This window comes from Vulpes vulpes, chromosome 12 (genome assembly GCF_048418805.1).
Source record: "Vulpes vulpes isolate BD-2025 chromosome 12, VulVul3, whole genome shotgun sequence".
Classification (NCBI taxonomy): Eukaryota; Metazoa; Chordata; class Mammalia; order Carnivora; family Canidae; genus Vulpes; species Vulpes vulpes.
This window is the reverse complement of record NC_132791.1, coordinates 183285360-183311032: the sequence shown is the minus strand read 5'-3', so window position 1 is coordinate 183311032 and position 25673 is coordinate 183285360. Positions and strand designations below refer to the sequence as shown.

At 50.9% G+C, this 25673-nt stretch overlaps 1 protein-coding gene across 2 annotated transcripts in view; it reads right to left on the bottom strand.

Annotated features, from left to right (window-relative positions):
- Positions 1 to 25634, bottom strand: part of ATP6V0D1 (ATPase H+ transporting V0 subunit d1) — a 39589-nt gene extending 13955 nt beyond the window's left edge. Inside the window, exons 1-2 of one of the 2 annotated variants that reach the window (XM_026011501.2) lie at positions 25333 to 25634; positions 331 to 502 (exon numbers count right to left, since the gene is read on the bottom strand). In XM_026011501.2, coding sequence (XP_025867286.2) covers positions 331 to 502; positions 25333 to 25462 — 302 coding nt within the window. In that variant the 5' untranslated portion in view covers positions 25463 to 25634. The remainder of the gene's footprint in view (positions 1 to 330; positions 503 to 25332) is intronic. The other variant, XM_072731693.1, reaches the window with a different exon arrangement.
- Between the last annotated feature and the right edge of the window lie 39 nt (positions 25635 to 25673).

Sequence of the window (25673 nt, the reverse complement as noted above, 5' to 3'; positions counted from 1 at the left end):
CCTAGCAAGGAGTCAGTGTAGATGCTGCAGGGTGAGTGAGGAAAAGTGCTCCCATCATCCCTGGTCTCCCCACCCCAATCTCTGTAATGCTAGAGGTGCAAAGAAAGAGGTTTCATCCAACACTACAGTGTGGGACACTCTTGCCTGCCCACTAGATTCCCAGGCAGCAGTGAGGTGGCAGGTGGTGGCCTGGAGATTCAGGGTTGTCGAATGACCAGCCTAGCTCCACAGTCCAGGAAGGAAGGCTCTGCAGGCAGCCGGCCAGCCGGCCAGCCGAGGCAGGTGCAGCTCTCCTGCCCAGTGGGAGGGGAAGGGACCGTAGGCACTTACGTAATGAAGTCCAGGAAGCTGGCGAGTGGCTCATAGGCATGGTTCCTCATGTGGCGGAACTCCACCACCATCTTCTCCTTAAGCCGGTCATCAATAACTGACACCGTCAACGGCGATGCCTCATTGGCCAGGAAGTTGCCGTAGTCTGTACTCTGCAGGTGCAGCTTCAGGTCTGAAACCCAAAGCAGGGGGATGGGGGCAGGGGTGAGGGCTGGCCATGCTGAGCCTCCCCAGGACCCCAAGACCCTGTCCATCCTGGCCCCCGGACTCTGGGCCCTAGTCTCTCCCCTGTGCTTGAGGCCTGTTGCTACCCTGACCTCCTGTCCCCGCCTTCACCTCCCTGTTGGCTCAGGGCCCAATCTGGGGCGGTCAGGCCAAGGCTCCAGAGATGTTCCAGACCCCTGGGTCATGAGCCAGGACACTGGGCCCCAAGGAATAAGCACAAGTAGAACAACTGTTCCTCCAAATGAGAAGAAGGCCTGGGAAACCCCAACCCAAGGTGCTATTTACAACCCATAGCCTTTGAGGCCCTTCTATGTGGTGGGCTCTAGGATGGCCCTAACCCAGAGCGCAGTAAGACCCGGGCCCTGCCCCCCAGAGCCTCGGGGCTAGAAGAGCAGATCCACACTTCGGCAGAAACAATCCATATAAAATAAAGGAGATGTCACAAAATAAAGGAGTGGAGTGGCCAATGAAATGGGACTGAGGATGAGAGAACATGCTGGGCTGGGCCACAGCAAAGGGCACGGACAGGAACATACAAAGGCAACAGCCAACAAGATGGCCTGAGTGACAAGTGGCCTGGAGAGCAAATGAGTGGCATGAGGGGGAGATCATCTCGAGGCTAGGAGGAAAGACCAGCCCTGCTATAGGAGTGGCTAGAGGCTGATAGGCCAATCCTCTGGGCTCTTCTGAGCCATTAGGGACAGGGCAAGGGAAAAGGGACAAGAGGATGAGCAGAAGGGTCTTAGGTGGGAAAGACAGGTGAGACCCAGTGGGATCAGGGCAACAAGCTGGCTTTTACCCTTGTCTCCCATCCCTGGTCTATTCCCCACCCAGCAGCCAGTGATCTTAAGACACAAGGCAGAGCACGTCACACATATGCACGTCCTCACCTCAGGGTCTTCCCTGTCCCTCTGCCTAGAAAGTAATGATATCCTCCGACAGCCCCTCTTCAAAGACCTCTCCTGCAGTCCCCCCACTCTATCCCTCATTTGTGCCACTCTTCTTTGTAACACTTATTCCAACTGTCACAGGACACATGAGCTCCATGATAGCACGGATCTGGGGTCACTGCGGCATGCTGGAGTCTAGAACAGAGTATGTTCTGGCGTGTTTTCATGCTCGGTAAGTACCTGGAGAATGGGCCAAAGTCTGGGGAGAATGTCGGTGAGGACAGCAGGTGAGTTTCCTCCTGGATTTTGAAACAGGAGACATCGTAGCAGTGATGGGGTACCAAGGACAGTGGCTGAGAAGGTACCTGTATGTGTGTGTGTGTGAGTGTGAGTGTGTGTGCGTGTGAAGGCCCAAGAGCCAAAGTTCGCTTCTGCTGTAAGGGACATGTTTTCTGTCCCCTGGGAAGGCTGCCCAGGGGAAGACAGAAAAGGGTTGCACTTGTGAACATTTCCACAAGCCCCCCTGATCAAGCCTCCCTATGTCTCTGGTCTCCTGGGCTGCTTCAAAGTAAGGGACAGCGTGGCTGATTCCCTGTAAAGCCCCCACTCCTGCACACCATCAAGAGAACATTCCCAGCCTGGAGTCAGGTATGCTAAAGGAGAGACAAGAGAGCAGATGAGAGGGGGAGGTGAGAGGGAGGGAGGAGTGTGCATGTCCCTGGGTGAAATGCCTTCTACCTGCAGTGCTAGGTGGCATCCGGGTGCCAAGCAGCACTCATGTCCTCTGTGGCTCCTGGGTCCTCACAGAGTGGACTTTCACCTTGTGAGGCCTGCAGGAGGCCTTCACCATCTGCTGCTCTTGCCATCACTCCCACCTACTTCTCTCCAGAGCCACCCAAACATGGGACAGAACTGAGTGTAATGTAGGGAAGGGAGAAGTCACCAGCCCCCTGCTCTGCCTCACGGATCTTGCTACCTTTTGCCCAGCAGGTGTGCACACTCCTACGTCCTTGCCCCAGGCCATCTTCCCCATCTCTACCTGGTCTGGCCAAGGCCCACCTATGCTTAGAATAAGGCATGGGTGAAAGAAGGTGTTTTTCTCAGTGGTACTTGAGTTGTTGCAATGTTTAAGTACCCATTTGGTTGTCAAAGAAAAATTCTTAATAATAATTGATGGTTATAGCTGATGGTTGCTATAATTGTATGTCACCTTGCATTCCTACCTCTAGAAGTAGGTTTTATGTGCCAGATTTTAACATCCTTGACCCTGGAAGAGTACACAACTCTTGTGAAAAGAAACGTGGTTTCACTTGCAAATAACTGATCCGTTTTGAAAGATCTTAATGTTTTCGAAGTCGTTTTTGTGGGTGTGAAACAGAGTGACTATGAATTGATCCCTCTTAATATAGTATTGAAATTAATTTCACTTAATTTATCAAGTCATATTCATGCCCTGATTTTATATATTTCTATCTATCAAACATTGTGATACCTAAAAAACAAACGGGGCAGGGGGTTCTGGCCCGGGCACAGCAGGTACTCCAATCCCCACTAGGGGAAGCTGCAGAGCGGACAGCAGCTGGAAGCCAGGGCTGGAATGTGGTGTTCTGGGTCAGACCGTCTAGCGCAGCAGCTGCCAGACCAAACCTGTTCATTGATCCACCCGGCCACTGCAGCCAGCAGAGAGCCCATCTCAGGCGATAAGACTCCTTCCTCTCCAGCTCACAGCTGGGCCTCGAGGCCAGGCCAGATGTACAGGGCAAAACCCAGTCCCCTTAGCAGGGCACCTCATCCCAGTGACCCCACTATTCTCTGAGACAGCAAGTCCAGTCGAGCTTCCTGCCTCCCACCCTCCAAAGCATCCTTGCACATGCTGCCGGAGACTTCCCTAAATGCTATCACCCTAGCCTCAGCTCTCCGGCAGCGTGTCCAGCCTCTGCCTTTCTAAACAGGGCTTCTCTTTGCTGGGAAAGTGTACTCAACAACTTCCCCACTGCCAGGTACCCTCTCTTCTCTCCAGCTCCCACTGACTCCCCATCCAACACACTGGTCAAGCAAGAGTCAGCACCCCAACACCAGGGGAAACCCAGACCCACCCTAACTGGAAGCAGAGGGGTTCCTGCTGTGTACTCAGCCCCTTGCCAGGAGCATGACCATTTCACAGATTTAGAAAAGACCAATGAGAGGGAACATGAAACCTATCCAGAGTCCCAGTCAGGCACAGAGGGGTCAGGACATGGATCAAGCCTGGTGGATTCTGATGTCCCCAATTCTGGCCCCCTTTCCTCCTGGACCCTTTATTTTACATCATTGACCACATTCTCCCATGGCCCTTGGCCCAGGATGGACCTTTTGGATATGGACCCAGCTGCCTGGACAGACGTTAGTCCCAGAAGAGCTGGCAGGTGGCAGAGGAGAGCAGCCAGGGCAGGCCCCTCCATGACCTCGGAGGCTGTCTAGACACTCGCTGCCCACTTGACATCATGCCTCAGCAAGCCCCTCTGGTGTCACCTGTGGCAACGTCTATTGCTAGAGAAGCTAGGCACACGTGCATGTGAACGAAAGGGGCAAAGCGGAGGGGTGGGCTCTTCCCTGCCTGCCCCCACGTGGGGCTCAGCACAGGCCCAACAGCAACCCCCCCGTGCCTTGGCCGCTGCGTTCTGCTGACGCTGCATCTGGGGAAGCCGCGGCTCCCAGCACCACTGGAACACAGACGGCCGGGTGGTTTCTGCTGGCTTTTGTCAGATCAGAGCAAACTCTGAGACTCTACCGAGAATACTGCCCAAGGCCTAAGGAGTCTTCCTTACCAGGAAACTCATTTTTAAAAGCCCCCAGGGATGATGTCAAAGGGCCGTTCCAGACCACTTTCCCTGGCCAAACCCTGCATCTCCCTGTGACCCAAGCAGAGGGGACAGCCTGTCAGCCAAGAAGGCGACTTGGAGGCAGGCAGGCTAGCCGATCCCTCTGCTTGGACCACACAGGGCTTCTGAACCAGCTCTGACCCTGTTCAAGCAACCTGGCGCCCAGGACCAGTTATGGGCAGCCCCAAGCCCTTGAGATGGTCCCCAGGGCTGGGATGAGGCCCGTTAGAACCGCCCCCAACCACCCCATCACCACCAGCAGCTTCCTGCTCTCTCTGAGGGATGCGGAGAAGAGGGTGTGACTAGGGGTAGGATCTAAACACAGGAGGAGAGGCCTGGAACTTGTTGAGAGCTTCGTGGGAGACCCGGCCACCCAGTCCTGGCCCAGCCCTTGAGGGCAGCCAAGGACGCCGGGGGCTCTGGGAAGGCAAGGGCTAGTTCTGCTTTGCACCGTGAGCTCAGCAGCCTGACGGCCTCGGTGACAGCCCCTGAGAGCCCTAGACGTGCCTGGGCTGAGGCATGAGCAGTGTTCTGGTTAGCACACACTCAGGGGACTGCTCTGGTCTACCCACAAGCCCAGCTGTCTACCCCAAATCCTCCCATCCATGGCCCAGCACCAGGAATGTCTGGCCAGCTTGGGAGCTCTCACAGCAAAAGACTTCCTCAGAGGCTGATTTCTCATGTCCAAGAAGATGCTGCTGCTATCAGGAAGTTCTCTCTGCAGTCTGACCTAAAGCCCTCCTCAAAGGAAGCTCACCCACTCAGTTTCCCAGTGACTCCAGCCTCCCCTGCGGGCTCTGGGCTTGCTCCTCAGTCCCCCTCAGCATATACCTCCTCTGCTTCCCAAGGGTCGCCTGTCCCAATGTCACAGTGATTCTTCCCACAGCTCCCATCTCCTGGTGCCACACAGGCCTCCTCGCCACCCTGGTGCCCTTTTGCTGGACTCCTGCCCCAGGTTTGGGCTCCCTGCTCCCAAGTCCACTCTCACAGCGTCACTAGAGCAGTCATCCAACTCCAGCATGTAGTTGTCACCTTTACCCAGGGGCCTCCATGGCCCAGAGCTAGAGTCCCGCCTCCTCCCCACAGTCTGTGAGGCCCCTTGTCCTCCCCCCTAGCACCACGACAGACTCAGCCCTCAGCTCTCTGCTCTACTCATCCCATGCTCTCACTAGGGCAACCTGTCCAGGATCTCTGCTCCAGGAAGTGCTTCAGAGAAGTCTACAGGATGCCCTAGGGAAAAAGCTCCTGAAGCGCAGAAAACAGCTAGAGAGGCCTTTGCCCTCCCTCTGCCACAGGGCACCACTGTCCACCTTGAGGTTGCCCAGTCAAAGATCGTTGCCCTGGCTGCAGCAGGGTCCGCTGAGTGCCCTGAAGGCCTGTGGGTGGGCTGCAGCCCCAGCTGCCCTGCCCGGCTGTTTCCCCCATCCCCCACCCCCACCCCTGGCTCACAGGGAACACCAGAATCAAGCTGGCTCCATAGCTTCACCCCGCCTACCTCTCAGACCATGTCTTCAAGGCCAAGACCCTCAACAGCAAGGCCCTGGCCCCAGCTGGCACCTCCGCTTACCACCCAGTCCCCGATTAGCAAGGGGGCACAGGGACGCCTGGCTTGACCAGCACTCCTTTCTCTGTGTGGGGCAAAGTGTGGGCTTGGCAGCCAGTCCCAGCCAGGCCTTGAGAGGTGGCAGCTGGGCAGCCCTAAACCCCATCCACTTCCTGAAACCCTTCCCAGATCCTGCCAGCCCTGAAAGTGATCTTTCAGCCCCTCCAGGACTCCCAGGGGCAGGCAGCACGTGGCTTCTTCAGCCCCCAACCCTCTGGAGCCCCTCCCCAAGGGCCCCAGGGAGACAGGAAGGGAGGGGCTTGGCCCATGCCAGGGAGTTGGTCCCACACTGCCCCCGGGGCCCAGCAGGCATAGAGGCAGCTCCTGGCACAGTACACTAGGCGGGGCGGCCCCCTGCTCTAGACTCACCCATGGCCTCATGGCCCACGGAGGGGCCCTGCTGGCCAGCTGGCCACGGCACAGTGTGAGAGGACAGTGTGTTCCCAGACTTCACTTCTGCTTTTCCAGAGGTCACTCAACGATGCTCTCCTGGGGAGCTCAGGGGTTTTCAGGAATTGCAGCCCACTGAGTAAAACCAGATGTGCAAATATGCTCCCTAGAGCCCATCATGCCCACCCTGCCACTCCCTTCAAGGAGGGCAGGGCCTCAGAGCTTGTTCTACACTCCCCTGAGCCCAGGTGAGGGGTCTACTTTGAAGATACTGAACTGGATTCTACTCCCAGTGTTTGTTCTGCCCCCAGAGGCTCTCTAAAGCTGCAACTTCCAGGGGCTCAAATGTCTGGAAACTCAGACATTTGGACAGATATGGACAGATGGCCAGGCTGGTGGCCCACTGGAGCCACAGCCCCGCCTCAGTAAATGTGCCGTGCCTGAGTCTCCTCCCCAGGCTCTGGGGGTGGCTGAGACCTCTTCTTCATATCAGCTCCAAAGCAGATGTGTGCACTCGCTGGCTGGCTCTGCAGGGTCAGAGCACCACATCTGGAACTCCCAGTATGGGAGCATGAAAACCATTAACCCTGGGTTTACCTGGGACCTGTAGCATAGACTGAGCATCCTTTTCACCCCAAACCTCCACCAGGGCCCATCACAGGCCCCCTGCAAACCTCACATAATACCAACCAACTAACCCTGAGTTCCAGCTCGTCCTATCAAATGCCAGCTCTTCCTCCACTCCCTCGGGTGCCGCCTGCCTTCCCTATCCAGAACCTCCTCACTGCCCACCCCTCCAACTGAGATACCCGTGGTCTCTTGCCCTGACCAGTGCACATCTATCTATCTGATCCCCATCAGCTGGTGTACACTGCAGCCCCTGCCTCCTACCCCCCTCTGCAGCCCAGTTTTGCTAGATCACTGGTTTCAAGCACTGCTCCTCAGGTGGCTGAATGGGACAGGGGAGTGAGAACCTGGGCTTTGGAGTCATAGTGACCTAAGTTCAAATGCTGTCTTATTGTTTGGCTCTGAGCAGCTTGTGGATCCCTCTGGATCCAGGCTCCTGGCTGGTCACCTAGTGAAAGGCTGTGTGGTGCCAGCCTTGCAGGGCACTTGCAACAGACACTGAGCAGAGGCAGTGTTAGAACTGAGAATAGTACACCACAGTCCATCTCTCTGGGGAGAGTGGATCCCACCCAAAGCTTCTTAACCAAGACCCTCAGCCCCAGTCAGGTGGTACATGTTCTCAACTCCAGCCTATTGCTCAACCTGTCCCCCTCCATACCCTGAAGAACACCCCTGCCCTTCTTTCCCATAGTCTGTCTCGACCTTTCCCCTCTGGCATGTCTTCCTCCTCACTGTAAAGGCCATGGGGGGCCTTGTGCAGCATGAGACCCACTCTGCTGTCTCCTAGGGAGGGAGGAACAGAGATGACTCAAAATCTGGGACTCCTGACCCCAAGCCCACATCCCACTTCACCTACCAGCAAGATAATATAGAGCTCGGGGCAGCCCTGTGGACGTGGACAGAGGCTAGGACCCACGTCTGCACCATGTAGCTGCTGTCCTGGGGGCCTTGGGAGCAGGCAGGAGGTGGTGCGGCCAAGGGCAGCTCCTGCTCCATGGGAAGCCCCCAGGCTGGCGGGCCAGCAGTCTTGGGAAGAACCTGGAGTCCACTGCTGGCATGGCCACATGCAAGTTACTGGGTTTCAGTTGGCGTGAGGCAGAGCCCCTGCAGGGAAAGGACAGAGAGTTCTCCTTCCTTGGTCCCTGAACCAGTATTTTGTTTTGTGTTGGGAGGCCTTTTGGTGAGGTGAGGCAGTCACAGAGGGTGATGGGACTGATCCACAGAGGTGGTGCAGCTGACATGCAGGGGTCCACGGCACTCCTTGCCAGCCTGTCAGACATGGGGATTAAATGGGAGTGTCACTCCCCACATCCAGGAGGCAGCAGGATGTCCAACCCAGGTTTACTACCCTTCTCTCTGCTCCGAGACAGGTGGCAGGTGGTGGAAGAACTAACTACATTTAATTACCCTCATGCTCTTCGGAACACCTCGTCCCTGTGGCTGGAGAATGAAAGCATCCCTCATATCCCATGAGGAAGTCAACCTATCTGACAGTCGGAAGGGTGCCAGGCAGGCGACAGTCCCATGTGCCAAAGGGAGGGGCAGAACTGGTTACTGCTGCACCCAGGGCAAGTTCCAAGAAACTCTGCTCTGACTGAGTGGAGATCCACCTGGCTATCCCCTCACCAGAACATCCCCACCCAGGCCCTAAGGCTCCTCGGGACTGGCACGTCCCAGGAGACGTGGGGCTTGGAAGGCAGCTTCCCTGTGTTCCCCTGCCACAGCCCAGCCTGAGAACCAAGCTGCCCTGCCTCGCCATGGGAGGCAGGGGCCACGCCTCAGCGGAGGCCCTGCACTTTGACCTTGAGCCAGCTCTTTCTTTTTCAGGCTTGTCACCATAGGTACAGAACCTGCAGGTGGGAGTGGATCTGGGGCTGCAAGGAAGAGCTTTGCATTTTACCAAAGATGTTCAGTTTGCTTGGATATGAGTGAGAGAAGTAAAGTGGTCTGGTATGGCCAGGTGCCAGGCAGCCCAAGCTGCGGCAGGGAGCTTGCTCAGAAGCTGGCCCATGGTTGTGTCTGATTCCTGGGCCCATGGGCCTGCACCCGCTGAAGGAACCTGTCAGCCCTTGATGCTGGGCTTCTGTTCTACATACAGAGGAGGGCACTGAGGAAGGCTTAGAACCCTGATGGATGGGGGAAGGGCAGTTTTCCTAAAAACTGCCCCCGGCAGCACTGTTTAGTGACATAAAGCCAGGTCAGGCTGGATCTTGGCTGGAGCATCCTGCCAGCTCCACCAGGCCTAGAGCCAAAGCTGTGGAAATATTCATTTTGCTTAGACTTAGGCCCTATGGATGGGCTCACTGGATCAATTCTCATTTGGGGCTTGGAGCCATGCTGCTCTTAGCACAAAGCCTCATTCTCTGTAGCTTATAGAAACTGGATTGAACAACCCAGGCCAGAAGCAAAGTTGACCCATTTCATACCCATGACCAGGAGAGCCAAGAGGCTCGGGCCAGGTAAGAAGTGGCAGGAGCTGTAAGCATCCAGCCTGATCCCTTATAGTACCCTCAGATCCTTTTACCCAACCTGCTCAAGGGCCTGGCAGAACATGTACAGGGTACACAGTAACATGCCAGACAGAACGATCAGCGCTGTGGACTTGGGCCAGCCCCTGGGATAGGCGGTCACCTGCTCAGGGAGCCTCACAGCAGAGGCTAGGTCCAAATGATAGAAGCCAATGGAAGAATGGGGTGACAGTGAGACAGGGAGCCTGCTCCAGGCCTGATGGATAACATCCTAGGATCCTTAGCTTAAAGGGCTAAATGGGTGAGGAGGATGGATGAGCTATAACCCATGCTCTGGCAGCCTTACGGCTTTGTGTGTTAGGTCATGTGTTGCAGCTCATCCATATTCCTGGACTCCCAGGCCTTTAATGTCTAAGCTAGATACCGTGTGGCAAGGCCTGGGGGAATGGTGAGGGGCCTCACCCCTCAAAGCAGGGTCTCTTTCACCTGACCATGACTTCCTGAATTCGGGGCCAGGCACACAGTAGCATAGTTCAGCCATCCTTCAGTAAACATACGCTGGAGAAAAAGGAAACAACCAAAGACTGTGGAGAGATTGGACCAGAGAAGCCAACACTGGTATCAGGAGATTGTAAGCAAGCCCTTGGCCCTCAGCTAGACCCAATTTCCCAGCTAAAATAAGAGGGTTGGATAAGGTTACCTCCAGGGGGCTGGCCAGCTCTGACATTCTCCACCCTGGTCAGGCCTAATCACACTGACTCTCCACAGATCAGCCCCTAAGGGCCACTCAAGGGCTCAGCGTGAGTCTAGAGGCCTGGGTCCCCATTGGATAGCCCTGGAAGAACTGACAGCAGGTGCAGGGAGAGGCCCGGGCTTGTGGAGCCTCTGAGCAGCCACAAGAGCAAGGAAAGGCAGGAAAAGCTGAGTTGTTAACAGTGAGGACACCAAGATAGCTTCTCAGAGGGGAAAGCCCCATCCGCTAGCCAAATGCAAAGCCTCAGCTGAGGTTAAGGCCTGAAAAAATCGCTCCCTGAGTAGCCAAGGAGACACAAGGTCTGGGCAAGTGCCCAGGGCTAGGCCAAAGTTGGCCAGGAAAGCAGTGCCCAGCACTCAGTCGGGGCTGTTCCTCCACACATCCCTTTCCCCTGCCACAAGTCTGCCTGCCACTCTTCAGGACCACTCAAGTTCACATGGGGGCAGTCCCACTCCAGGCCCTCAAGCTAGAGTGCTGGATGCAGACACACAGAGCACGTGTTAGGCTATAGAACAGCAGCCAAACCTACTAAGCGGCCCTTCAGAGCCTTGATTTTCCTGCCTCTGAAAAAAGGAGGAAGGCCAGCGCAGAACAGATTTTAAAAAATCAGCCAAGTATGTGTTAGATGAGGCAGCAGCCAGGGAGGTCAATGGAAATGTCCTCCAAACTGGGGTGCAGAGTAGAAGAGTTGTCAGTCACCTAATAGTAAGCCCTTTCCAGTGTGACTGTATGTACCTACAGTACCTACAGAGTTTAGGGTGCCTGGTTTGGACCTTTCCCAGAGTCACTCTACTCACATGCACCTCTATGTGCCACATGCACACCTATGTGTCCCCTAAAGTGCTGAATGACATTGGGAAAAAGGAGTCTGTCCTGAGGATAAATCTTCCCTTTCCTGGAGGGATCAGGGCTGCAGGGGAAGAGTGGAGGCCACGTAGGGAAGAGTGATGCTTCTGGGAGCCTATGAAATATGGCCCTGATCCTAGGCAGCTTCAAAGTCCTGCTTGGAGCCTGTAAGACCCCTGGTTCATAGCTACTACTTGCTGCAGCTGCTGCTGATTCAGAGCTACCAGCATGACCTAGGTCGGGGGAAATGAGGACAGCTTGATGGTGATGGTTAAGGCTGGAGCAGTGTGCACTGAGCACCAAGGTGGAAAGCCTCAGAGAATTTCCCCTGGCCTCCTCCTTCCCAACCCAGGAAGCTGGGGCACAGGGAGGTGAGGACAGGAAGAGATGGACAGACAGGAGACACTGAGCCATGAGTCCTACTTAATCTGAGAAGGCCAACTAGGACTTGGGTGAGGGAAGCAGGGCCCAGGACAGAGTCCCAAGGGACAGTGGCCACAGGCAGATGATGTGCAGAGGAGAGGAGAGGCAGCCTGGCTGACTCAGGAGTCCAGCCACACACCCCTCCCCTGTTCTCTAGCAGCTGAGTGGTCATGGCACACCCCCTTGTGGCCACAGGGAGGATGGCTTTGTAAACAGCAAAGGGGATCCACTCGTCCTCTCAACACAGCTCTCCAATCTAGTATCTGCCTCAGACTTCTGGTCCCTATCTCCCCCCAGCTAGTGATCCCTGGGAGAGGAGGCTGCAGGCACCTACAAAGCCACACAGGAATGTGTCATAAAGAACATGGAAGAGGCCTGAGGTAGATATAAGCCTGGGAAAGCCAGAATGGAGACAAGGTGGGCTTAAGTCTGGTCATGAGGCACTGGTCTGTCTTGCATCATTGAAGACAGAACCTTTTGAGGAGCAAAACTGGAGAGACTGCAGAGGAAGCTTGGGCATCCTCAGTCCCCTACACTCCTGCTTCCCAGCTCAAGTCTCAAAATCCCTTAATCCAGCTTTCCACTCCACCCCCACGCCGCCTCTACTGCCTAATGCCATATCTAAAAAAAGCAGGCACTGGCGTGCCTGGCTGGCTCAATTGGTAGAGCATACAACTCTTGATCTTGAGGTTGTGAGTTTGAGTCCCATGCTGGGTATAGTGGTTACTTGAAATATTTAGGGGTAGGTGCCTGATGACTGGGTGATTCAGTTGCTTAAGCATCTGCCTTCAGCTCAGGTCATGATTCTGGGGTCCTGGAACTGAGCCCCAAATGGGCTTCCTGCTCAGTGAGAAGCCTGCTTCTCCCTGTCCCTCTGCCCCCTCCTGCTTGTGCTCTCATGCACATGCACACACACCCTCTCTCCCCCTAACAAATAAAATCTTTATTCAAAAAATTTATTTATTTATTTATTTATTTATTTATTTATTTAATTTATTTATTTATGAGAGACACAGAAAGAGAAAGAGAGGCAGAGACACAGGCAGAGGGAGAAGCAGGCCTCCTGCAAGGAGCCTGATGCAGGACTCAATCCCGGACCTGGGGGTTATGCCCTGAGCCAAAGGCAGATGCTCAACCACTGAGCCACCCAGGTGTCCCAAATCTTTATTTTTTTTATTATTATTTTTAAAGATTTTATTTATTTATTTATTCTTGAGAGATAGAAGGAGAGACAGAGCCAGAGACACAGGCAGAGACAGAGACAGAGACACAGGCAGAGGGAGAAGCAGGCTCCATGCACCGGGAGCCCGACCTGGGATTCGATCCCAGGTCTCCAGGATCGCGCCCTGGGCCAAAGGCAGGCGCCAAACCGCTGCGCCACCCAGGGATCCCCCAAATCTTTATTTTTTTTTAAGATTTTATTTATTTAAGAAAAAGAGGGACAGCCCGAGCTCAAGCAAAGGGCGGGGGGATGGGGAGGAGAACAGGGAGAAGCAGGCTCCCTGATGTGCAGGGAGCCCTACTCAGGACTCAATCCCAAGTCCCTGGGGTCATGACCCAAGCTGAAGGCAGGCGCTTAACCAACTCAGCCACCCAGGCGCCCCTAAATAAAATCTTTTAAAAAGTCTTTAGGGGCGCCTGGTGGCTCAGTCAGTTAAACATCTGACTCTTGACCTCAGAGTCATGAATTCAAGCCCCATGTTGGCCTCCACACTAGGTGCGGAGCCTACTTTAAAAAATACAATTTTAAAAAATTTCAAAAAGCAGTGCTTTACCCAGAAACAGAACAGTCCATGAGATGGCACATCCCCTCCAGGATCGGGGCCTTTGCACTCCTCCCCTGTACACCAAAGCCTAACAGTCCGCCAGCACCCATACTGAGGCATCACTCATCTAATCATAGAAATATCTGTCGAGGATGCATTCTGGCTAGGTACCGTGCTCACAGTCTGCACGAGATTTCATTTTACAGGCAGGCAAATAAGCTTCAGAGTGTTAAATCACATGCTCCGCATCACATAGCTGGCCGGAAAGGAAGCCGTGGCGTGCCTGATGCCCCGCTTCCCACAGAACTCAAGAAAGTTCCTGGTGACCCAGGGAGACCCTGAGGAGCCTGATGCTAAGCAGGCACAGATGATTAATAGGAGAGACCACTACTTCATGCCCTCACACCTGTTCATTTTTGATGTAGACCCTCTGGTGAGCTGCCGTGTGTCTGAACGCTGAGTCCAAAGTACAAGAGCAGCTATGAGTTAGAAAAAGGGCCCCGGATGCTGTAGCAGGCACCCTGACTAAAGGAGGGTGGGCAAGTGCGCAGTCTGGGGCGGGGGGCAGGAACCAAAGTATCATAAGCAAACTTGGGCCCTCGGGGACAGTGGTTCCTGCCATCTGAAGTCTAACAGCCCTGGGGTGGGAGAAGCTCTGCTACGCTCCGTGTGCGCCACTAAGAAAGCAGGAAAGTGAGACTAATACATTAGAAGGGTGGTGTGCAAAATATTTAAACTAAGATGTTGAGGCCTTTCCTTCGCTACCATCCAGAAACCCTGGCCACCCAGAAAGCCTATCTTCAAGGGTCCTGGATGGCTCATATTTGCCTATGCTGAGGCCACCCCAAAAGGCCCTACCTAGGCTTGGGTACAAACCTTAGCTCCACCTCAGAAACCAGGCCCAAGAAATCACAGAATAAATCCAAGGAAAAGTGTGTTATCACTCAGCAGAGCAAGTTCTGACATGACCTCTGAGGCAGGGTTTGTGAAATAGCGGCTATCAGGTCCTGTGCTAAAGTATATGCCGGCGCAAGATGTAATCAAGAAAGGAAAAGCAAGAAGGAGGAGGGGGTTGGTGAAGAAGGAAAGAGAAAAATGGCCAGGTGAGAGGTGAGCAGGTGAGCTGTACCTGGACAGGAGCCCTGGTTCTGGCCGGGTCACTAGCCAGAGGTGCCCAGCCCTGGCTGGGCCCTCAAGTACCCCCTGGGCTCTGAATCTTCAGGTGTAAAGAGAAGGGGCTTGATGGGGGTTCCCTGAGACTCAGACCAGCCCCACCAGGCTGTGAACCAAATCTGGAAGTCAAATGCAGACTGGTGTCACCAGCAGAGGTCTCATCCTAGATGGCTGTTGGGTGTGAGTAGCTTCTCTTCATATATCTAAACATGTTCTAATTTCCCTTATTTTAGATATTTTTATCAGATGTCTTAAATTATAAAATATTTGTTCACTGCAAATAAAAAGAGTACATAAAATAAAAATACACATATTCCCCTCCCAGCCTCTTCAATCCCTCTCTCTAGAGGCTGCCACCCTAGACCACATGGTATCTATACTTCCAGACACTTTTCCATGTGCATATAGTATTCTACTAAAATGGGAATACGTTAACAGTATATTTTTAAATCAGTCCTTACAAAATTTCAGGCTTTGAGCACTTGCATAGTATTCCAATGTAAAGACAGACCATGGTTTATTTAACCATACCCCTGTAGATTAATATCCCACTGGTTCTAATGGGCTGAAATTAGGAACAAGGCTGACGTGAGTATTTCTAAACATGCCATCTTGGGCTAATCTAGAGGGACACAATCCTGTAAGTGGGGCTGCGGGGACACAGAGTACATACATGTGCAATGTTTAACAAGGTGGTGAAAACCTGTCCCCCAAAAGGTCCACACTGAGTCACCCTTCTACCAACTTTACTTTTTGGAATCGAAAAAAAATGCGCTTAGTCAAAAACAAAAACAAAACCAATGTCACGTCCAGTCGTGCAGGAGAACGCACAGCAGGGATCAGCAGGGGAATCCCTGGCTGTTGCACTCTCTGTGCCACTTGCCAAATTAGGCTCCATGCCAGGTGTCCTCATCAGACCATGCTTGTGTCCACTTGGCCTGTCCTTAGGGCTGCTCTCCAGCCTCCTGGCAGGACTCACAGGCAGGACTGGACCGCTAAGGGAGACTTGCCCTGGCTGCAAGCCAACAGATGGCCAAGCATGGGCTGAAATACTGCCAGCCAGCCAGCATTCTGATGACCTCCAGACTGGTATCTTCAGTGCTGTTTCCACTGAGTTCTAGACCCACACGGCCACCTCCCTCAGACACTCCGACTCAGCACATCCGAGACAGAACACCTCCTCTCCCGCCACCCCATTCACACCCCAAACTGTCTCTTCTTCTTCTGGTCCCCATCTCAGAAGCACTTCCAGTACGTACCTAGTCTAGTCATTTATGAAGTCAGAGGCCTGACTTCTAACCCCTTTCATCCCTAGGGATGAAATGAAAACTGAATGAAAACCAGCCCAATCTTGTGGATCTCATCCCCCTAAGCTGAGGCCTGGCCCAGTCCTCCAACTCCCCTTATGCCACTCCTTGCCCAGGTTCAGCCCCTGTTTTCTCACCTGAAGAGCTGGAATAGTGGCCTGTCTCCAGCCTAGCTCTGCCTAAATCCATCCTCCAGAGCCTCAGACCAAGTTTCTAACTGCATCATCCTCCCACTCCCACTCCCTTCACAACTCCCCCTGCCTTCATCTACTAAAGGACTAAGTCCAATTGGCTCATGGCAGCAAGACCTCTCTCCTGCCTCTCTCAAGCCTCCACCCCCACTCTGGGGCCTCCTCCTCTTGGACAGCAGCAGCAAGCTGGAGAGGAACAAACAAAGTATCAGGTAGCCAAAGTCATCACCAAAGATCCATGCCAGCTCATCCATCCCTGGGTATTGGGGGTCTCTTCACTCAGCAATGTCACTGCCCAGGGCAGTCGGGACACATAGATCCTCAAACACTGAGGGAAAAACTTCAGGTGTGTGTGGGGCCAGGCTCTCACAGCTCAGAATCAAGGTACTTGTTCCCCTCGATCCATGGTGCAAACTCTCCCAGGTTACCACCTTCTGCACAGTCTTCTCCCAATGCCCCTGAGCTCCTCTCTTGCGCTTGTGGCCAGTGGATTGTCAGGACTGTGTTACCTCTTCCTTGTCAGAATACATCCAACTCTGAGGAATTTTGCACAGAGCCAACTCATCTTCCTGTCCAAGCCATGGCCCTCTAACGTCACCAACTCAATACAGTCTCCTTTGACCAAAAAAATGCAATACAGGAAATATTTCCAGGCACGACTATAGACAGAAACCTTTACACACTTCCCATACATTGGCCTCAACCTAACCTCCTCCTCCTTCTTTCTTTTTTTTATCATAACATTCATCTCTCCTGAGCTGTGTCCTAGGCACTCAAAGTCTTTCATGAACCAGCCTGATGATGCATTTATCAATACTCAACCCCTGCACATCTCTGACACATGTTCTATTCTCTCTTCCCAGGTTCTAAAGCACCTCTGATACTCTCTGAAGTTTCATGTTTCCGAGACTGCTAACGTCATTCCTTCTTCCCACCTCCTTGGCCTGGTTGACTTTTTTTAGTAACAGCTTTACTGAGATATAATTCATATGCCATACAACTTTCCACTTAAAATGTACAAGTCAGCAGGTCTTGATGCATTCACAGAACTGTATAGCATTACCGCCATCAATTTTAGAACCCCAAAAAGAAACCCTGCACCCTTTTATCCACCTGCTCCCATCCCCCTAAAATTTACCTTGTGCCTACTAAACATTCGATGCTCTCTGCCCCTTAGTCAGGCACACTTGCTTCCAGGCAAGACCTGTGTAACATGTTTTTGTGACCCATTCAAGCCCAGCATGGCACCTATCTCTTAGGAGTGGTAGGAGAGATTGACCTTGGTGGGAGCAGCTGGATTCCCTGACCATTCACTCGGTACCGGGCCCTGTGCTTACACTTCACACATATCTTGAAGAGATACTATTAACATTTCTTACTGTACAGTTGAGGACAAAGACTTGCCCAAGGTCACAAAGGCAGTAAGTGGCTGAGTTGGGATTAGTTCCCCCAGTGAGCTCTGTTCTATCTATATGTTATCTTATCTCTGCCCATACACTCCATTTTCTGGCCCCACTGCTCTCATTTTCTGGCTCCACTCTCCTCTCTTCTTATTAAGGTCACCACAACCTCTGAATGGCAAAACGAAGTGAAAAGCTGTCTGACTTTATTTTACTCTCTTGGCCACATTTGGCGTGCATCACCCTTCTTTTTCAGGTTCTCTGCTAGGGCTGCCCACCTCTCAGGGGATGCCTTTCACCTTTTTGGCAGGACCCCTTGCTTAACTGGAGCCTCTCCTGGGGCAAGGTCTCATCTTGGGTTTCTACTTTTCTTACTCTATGCTGTCTCTTGGATGCAGCAGCCACACTTTATGCTGATTCCCAAAGCTGTCCTTCAAGCTCAGACTCACTCCTGAGCACCAAAAAATCACCTCTACATTGTCACTCAGATGGCTCACAGATCCCTCAATCCCATCTTCTCACTCTTTCTCCAACCTTCTCTTCTGTATTCCACTATCATTTCATTCTGTCACCTACACAGTTGCCTACACCAGAGATAAGAATTGTGAGCTTTGACTCTTCCTGCCTCCTTAGCTCTTTATCCAACCCCTCAAGTCCTATTGATTCCTCTTCCTAAGATTCCCCTACGATGATCCTTGCCAATGTCCAAGGCAAGCTGCCATCATCTTTGACCTGGATTACTTATAAAACCCTGCAAGTAGTTCTTCCCACCTGTGGCACGGCCCCCACCTCCAATCCCCCTTCCACACTGCAGGTACACTCTAAAGTATGAGTCCAGTAGTTTTACTCACCCATCCCCTACTTAGGACAAAGCACTTCTTCTATGGCCTTTGCAATCCCTCAAAAGCTGATTCTCTAACTCTCCAGCCACACTTCTTGCCACATCACAGTTAGTGTTGAATGACTTGCCACTCCTGGAAGACACCATCTATATCTGCAGTTTCATGTGATGGTGACTGGTCAATCCCAGCCTGGAGTCTTGCTTTCTTCCTTTCTTCTTCTTGTGAAAAAATGTTGAAATGCAAAAGATGTTGTAATGAAAAGACAACAAGCAACTCAGAACAGAGATGGATAAAGTGTTTTGGAAGACAGCCAGCATACCATACGTGTGAGCCCTCAATCATAGTCCCTGAGCATCTAATTCACCGGCTCTCCCCCTCCTGAATGTTAATTATACCCTTTATAACAGGAAGGAGGTGTCCTGACTGGCCCAATTGTCAGGCAGAGCCTCCATTCCAAATTAAGAAACTGGCATCTGCTACCCATCAGCTGAAATATGGCTGCATTATTCAGCTAGCCATAGGCTTCTCTCTATTTTCTATGTTTCTAAGAAAAAGCTAATCCATAGAAAAACCCTGGAAACAATGACCAATCTAGTAGCAAAGAGAACCCCTTAGATTCATTATGATCTCTAAATACCATTTTCCCATTTAAAAAAAAAAAACAGATCTCCTAAGAGAAAGGGGGACTCTAGGTCTGAGTCAGGAAATGTATAAGGTAAGATTAGAACATATTGACATTTCCAAAGTAAGGAAAGCTCTCAAAGGCTACAGAATTGTGTCAAAAAGACTCAATAGCCCATTGAATGAGCTCCCACTGGCCAAAGGATAATTTTGAGCATCAATAAAAATACTGAAAATATCAAAATCCTATGTACATTATGATACTATACCAAGAAAAAGAACAAACTTTATTAGGTATCTTGGAAGGATGTTGGAGAACCAACTCATTATTTTGAAAACTGATAAATAGGAGGGAGGATAAAACTGATAAACATAGGAAATAATCAAGTATTTACCCTACCTCACTGACACAGACTGTGTTTAAGGGTAACAAAGTAGTTGATGAGTGGAAGTTTCCTAGTATAGAAGTATTCAAGCTAGTAATCAAAGAAGGAAACATAGAATATCACTGTTTTTGCAACACCTAATGAAATAATGGTTCTAGGCAATAAATATCAATGATTCTTTATATCGCAAAAAGAGAAACTACTAGATGCTATGTGCCTCCCAATGGAAGTACAAAATCACTTATTATTCTTTTTTCCAAAAAAAAAAAAAAGTTGAACTAGAATCTAATCAAGCTTCTTTTTCTAACTACCAATTTACAGGAAAAACAAGGAAGGAACATGTCCCACTATATAGCAAGGATGTAATCAGCAAAATTGAGATGGAGGGAAAACCCATAAATCAAATGACCAGTTTCTTCAATAAGTAAAAGGAAAAAATAAGAGAGATAGAGAACCTACATATTAAAAGACCAGCCAAAACGTATGGATCACATTTGGATCCTAATTGAAATAAATCATATTTTAAAAATTTGAGATAACTAGAAATCTGAACACTGAATGGATAATTGATGACATTAATAAATTATTGTTGTTTCTTTTAAAGGTGAAATGACAGTATCACAGTGATTTTTCAAATAATTAGTCATGACCTTTTTCGAAGATATTGAAACATTTACAGCTGAAATGGCGTATTGTCTGGGATTTACCTCAAAATAATTTAGGAGTTGAGGGGTAAGTGGAGCTATTATTGAAACAAGATTAATAATTGTTGTAATGATAAGAATTAATAATTGTTGCAGTTAGATGATTATTACTTATGGGATCGTCATACTACTTCTTTTAATTTGTATATGTTTGACAGTATCAATAATAGTTTTAAAGATAGTTTTATTTTATTTTTTTTTAAGATTTTATTTATTTATTCATGAGAGACACAGAGAGAGAGAGAGGCAGAGACACAGGTAGAAGGAGAAGCAGGCTCCATGCAAGGAGCCCAACGTGCGACTTGATCCCAAGTCCCCAGGATCACACCCTGGGCTGCAGGCAGCGCTAAACCGCTGCGCCACCAGGGCTGCCCTAAAGATAGTTTTAAAGAGGAAAGAGGGGGATCCCTGGGTGGCGCAGCGGTTTGGCGCCTGCCTTTGGCCCAGGGCGCGATCCTGGAGACCCGGGATCGAATCCCACGTCGGGCTCCCGGTGCATGGAGCCTGCTTCTCCCTCTGCCTGTGTCTCTGGCTCTGTCTCTGCCTGTGTCTCTGGCTCTATCTCTCAAGAATAAATAAATAAATAAAAATCTTTAAAAAAAAATAAAGAGGAAAGAGGAAGGGAAAAAAATATGGAAGGCAGAGCTGGAGCCTCACTCACACCTGAATTCCCTTGGCCAGTCAAACAAATTAATAGCAATGCTCTTAGGCTGAACCCAGGGTCAAAGCTAAGAACTACGGTAATGCCTGAAATACCTGCTTGGCTCACTTATAAAGCCCAGGGGCTGGCACACAGTAGGCCTTTAGGAAGTGTTTCCTGAATGAGCAAACATCTGAACATCGAAGTAGCACTACAGGGATGCCTGGGTGGCTCAGCATTTGGGTATCTGCCTTTGGCTCAGGGCATGATCCCAGGATCTGGGATTGAGTTCCGCATCAGGCTCCTTGCACGGAGCCTGCTTCTCCCTCTGCCTGTGTCTCTGCCTCTCTCTCTCTTTCGCTCTGTCTTTAATGAATAAATAAAATCTTAAAAAAAAAAAAAGAAGTAGCACTACATATGTTCCTAATGCCTGAAATACATCCAACAACCCCAAATCTGGCAGGCCTTTGTGGAAAGTGGTGCTCCATAGCATCACTATCTGCCCCCATATTATGTGCTAAGGAGCCAGGGATTTCTTTCCCTGGGCTCTGCCTGTTTTTTTAAAAATAAGGGTATGGGTTCCCAGAAGATTTGTATTCCCGTCCCAGGGTTCCTTTTGGTCCCCCTGACTGGACCAGCTATTTCTGCCTTCATGTGCTGGTCTCTCTGCCTGAAATGCTCTCCCGGCCCCAGCTCTCTGCATGGCTGGCTCCTCCTCACTGTTCACATCTCAGCTCAAATATCCTTTCCTCAGCAGGACCTTAACCCACCACACTCTCTAAATAAAGTTCCCCTGTGATTCTCTGTCACTTCTCTGTCACTTTCACTGGTATCATCCTTAATATGAAATTACATATTTAGTCTACTTTATAAAATAACAGTAATGAAGCACCTGGCTGGCTCAGTCAAAAGAGTATGTGACTCTTGATCTTGGGGTTCAAAACCCACATGGGGTGTAGAGATTACTTAAATAAATAAAACTCAAAGGGGCACCTGGGTGGCTCAGCAGTTGAACATCTGCCTTTGGTTCAGGTCATGATCTCAGGGTCCTGGGATCGAGTTCTGTATCAGGATCCCTGGAGGGAGCCTGCTTCTCTCTCTGCCCATCTCTCTGTCTCTCTCTGTCTCTCATGAATAGATAAATAAAATCTAAAAATAAAATAAAATAAACTTAAAAAAATAAAATAACAGCAGCTAACACCGACTCAATACTTGCCATGTGCCAAATTCATGCAAAGTGCTTTCATGAATTATCCTGTTTAAATTTCATAACCAGCCCATGAAGTAGGTGCCATTATTATTACCATTTTAAAAACAATAAAACTCTGAGATTACATGAGGACAAAGAGGTTACATGGCCACAGAGCCATGAAGTAGCAAGCCTACGTTCGTAACTTCTATGCTACACTTATCTCTTAATGTCTTCCCCCTGCCCACACTGACCTCCACTGCCAGACTATGAGGGTCAAGAGAACATACTCAACAAAACATCTCAGCCCCTATCATGGCACCTGGCATAAAATAGGTGCTTCATAAGTATACGCTGAATGAATGAAAACATTCAGAGTAACACTGCACGATTTCTCTTTATCTCTAGCTTACCTGGTCTTCCCCACAATTTCCAGCACAAGACTCAGCCCCCAGAAGGTACTCCACATATATATCCAGAAACACACAGTGTTAAAAAGTGCTTCTGTGATGTGGCACTTGGGTAGCTCAGTTGGTTAAACAGCTGCCGTCAGCTGAGGTCATGGTCCCAGGATCCTGGGATTGAGCCCTGAATCGGACTCCCCGCTCAGCAGGCAGTCTGCTTCTATCCTCTCCCACTCCCTCTGCTGTGTTCTCTCTCAAAAAATAAAATATTTTTTAAAATAAAAATAAATAAAAAGTGCTTTTGTGACCACCTAGCTCTGTCCCCTCAGTTAATCAAAGGGTAGGACCTCTCCAGGTTTTTTCTCCTACCTCTGAGTATAGACAATCAAACAAGATGGAAAATAGAGACAACTTCTGAGCTTCAGAGGTCTCAAAAGACTGTGTTTAGCAGAAAAGGTCAGTGGCAGATGCCCTGCTGGGGTGGAATTCAGGGAGAAAGGTCCAGGGCGTGGTGGAGGGTATGCATTTGCCCTTCCTTGCAGAACAACACACACTGCCTAATGCCCTGGGCCTTCTGGGAACTATCCAACACCTGAAACATGTTCTTTGGAAATCTTGTCACTTCAGGACATGTCTACAGATCTTACTAGGCACCAAAGGCTTTCTTTTTTTTTAATTTATGATAGTCACAGAGAGAGAGAGAGAGAGAGGCAGAGACACAGGTAGAGGGAGAAGCAGGCTCCATGCACCGGGAGCCCGACGTGGGATTCAATCCCCGGTCTCCAGGATCGTGCCCTGGGCCAAAGGCAGGCGCTAAACTGCTGCGCCACCCAGGGATCCCCACCAAAGGCTTTCTTGATCTCCCCTCCCCTCTCTCCTTTCCTCTGGAGATAGAGAGGCAAAAACACCCAACAACAGAGGCCTCTGGTATCACTTGCAGAAGCAGAAGGACTTTCTATAGAAGATAATGGGGTTTCTGGTCATCCTTCTGCTTCTGGTTATCCCCAGACCCTTCAAGTCTTAAGCATCTCCAGCAAATAGGATCCCAAGAATCCCAAACTCTATGCCAAGAAAATTCTAGGAAGGGATGCCTGGGTGGCTTAGCAGTTGAGCGTCTGCCTTTGGTTCAGGGCGTGATCCCGGGATCTGAGATCAAGTCCCACATCGGGGTCCTTGCAGGGAGCCTGCTTCTCCCTCTGCCTATGTCTCTGCCTCCCTCTGTGTGTCTCTCATGAATAAATAAATAAAATATTTTTTTAAAAGAAACCTCTAGGAAAATAGCACAGACAACCACAGGAGCTGTAATTGGGTAGAGGGAACAACATTCTAGCCTAGAATGATCACAAGGGGGTTCTAAGATGGGGTACTACTAGGGCTGGGCCTTGAAGGGTGGGAATCACTAGGCTTCATGGGGATAAGAAGGATACAGAGGCAATGGCAGATGCAATGTAGTGAAAGCAAGAGCTAACACTTACCTAGAACATACTCTGTGTTTGTTGCTAGACTAAGTGTTTATACATAAAAGCTGGCTGACATCCTACAACCTTGTGAAATAAGTGATAATATACTAGATGAAGAATCCAAGGCCAGAGGTGTTAAATAACTTGTCCAGGGTAATCCAGGAATTGGCAGGGCCAGGATTAAAACTCAGATTTGTCCAACCCCAGGATCCACCACACTATGTGTACCAAGAGTTGAGGAGGATGGCTTGGGTAAGGGAAAGGAGCACATGTCGAAGAGCTAGGGAATCCTTGAATGTGACCCTAAAGGTCTAAAAGGGGTACCACAAGGCAGGCCATGTGCTGAGCAGCATTGCAGGGTAGATATTTATGGAAGATAATAGTGGAGAGGCTGCTGGGAAGATGGGAGCCTAGTGCCCCCAGAAGCTCTACAGGAGGAGGAAGGACAGACAGCACCATGAGTGAGGAAAACCTAGAAGAGAAACAACTTTACCAAATGCCAGTTGGTCATAAATGGTATTCAGCTTCAGATTTAAGCAAAGAAAGATCTCCAGTCCCAGTCAGTCCACAAAACTCATAATAAATGCCAACTGTGTGCCAGGCCCTGCCCCAGGCAGCCTCCCTTTCAGTGAGGAAAATGGGGTTGCTGGCAGGCTCCTATAAAGCAGCACCATAAAGTGCTCTCCTCTCCTTCCCATCTCCACTCTCACAAGGCAGACAAACAGCTTTTATCCTATGTTTATGTTAAAATCAGTGCCCAAAATTATTGCATTTTAACTTCAGTAAGTTTTAAATTTCTTAAGTATTTATTTTCACTTTACTGGTCTAGTTTGCAAGATAAACAATAACTGATTTTTAAAAATTGAATCCTCTTTTAACCTCAGTAAGTTTTTGATGAGAAAATTTCCTTCAGAGAGCAAATCATCTCCCCCCTCCAACTACCAACCATGGAGCCAGCAGTACTTTTGCTCTTGAGGGTCAGAAATGGGAACTTACATCCCAGCCACAATGCCCTTCACTATCAACAGGGGAAGTGGGGACTCGGGGACATCTCTAATTCAGTATATCTGATGCAGCTGTGCCTAAAGGGGTCAATCCCAGTTTGGAGCTGAAGAAAGGGGAACTTAGCTTCTCATCATTCTTGAGCTTTTTTTTTTTTTTTTTTTTTTTTAATCCTGTTGCAACAGGCAACCTTCTCGCTGAGGAGGTGGGATTTATTAGCCAAATACAAGTGTAGGAACTTCCAAACTTGGAGGGCCACCTCTCGCTCTCCGAATCACTGCCTTCGGGAGACTCCTCAGCCAGTGGGTCAGCGATGGGAGGAAACTCTCACTAGGTTGGCTCAGCAATTCTCCAGGAAGGCTCACCCCGCAAGGCAAGGCTAAGACAGTGATCCCAAATGCCTTGGTGCATATTAGGCGGAAAGGGGGGGGGGCGCTTAGATTCCCTAAGAGTTGCCACTGGGCCACTCTTTGGCTACGTCAGGGTAAAGAGGTTTGTATGGGCACCTCTTGCACCAACGATCAACCACTCTCGAGACACCCTCTTTATAAACTACACGGCAGGCATACGGGCGGGAAGAGGCGGCCCAGCAGAGGCTAACCACCGCGGTTCTTAAAGCCTTGGTTGCCTCTGGGCCCGTGCCGAGTCGCAAGCGCAGGGAGATTCCCTTCCGGGGCGCCCGCCATCGGCCCCTGGATTCCCAGCGAGTCCTCTCAGGCCCTTCAGGAACCCCCGCCTCCGACTTCCCCGCCCAGATCGCGGAACCCTCAGGCCCGGGCCAGCGTCCTTGCCGGCCTTTCAAGGCCCAGCCGCCCGGCCCCGCGGCTCACCCTCGAGTGTCTCGCACTGCACCAGGTTGAGGTAGTCCGCCTGGCTGAGCACCCCGGCCTTCAGGCCGCGCACCAGTCCCTCCAAGTAGCCATTGTCCACGTTGAAGTAAAGCTCCGGGAAGAACGACATGGCTGCGGCGGGGGCGGCGAGACCGGAGAACCCCGATCGGCCGGCGGACAGCTCGCTTCCAAGATCAGCTGACTCGGCGCCAGCAGCGGGCTGTCAAGCGGGTCAGGTGACGCGCGAGCGCCTCACGTGACCACGAGAGGGCGGGGCCCTGCGGGGCGCCAGGCTTCCGGGTGGTTTCGCGTGAAAGCACTGCGCAGGCGTGGGCCCTCTG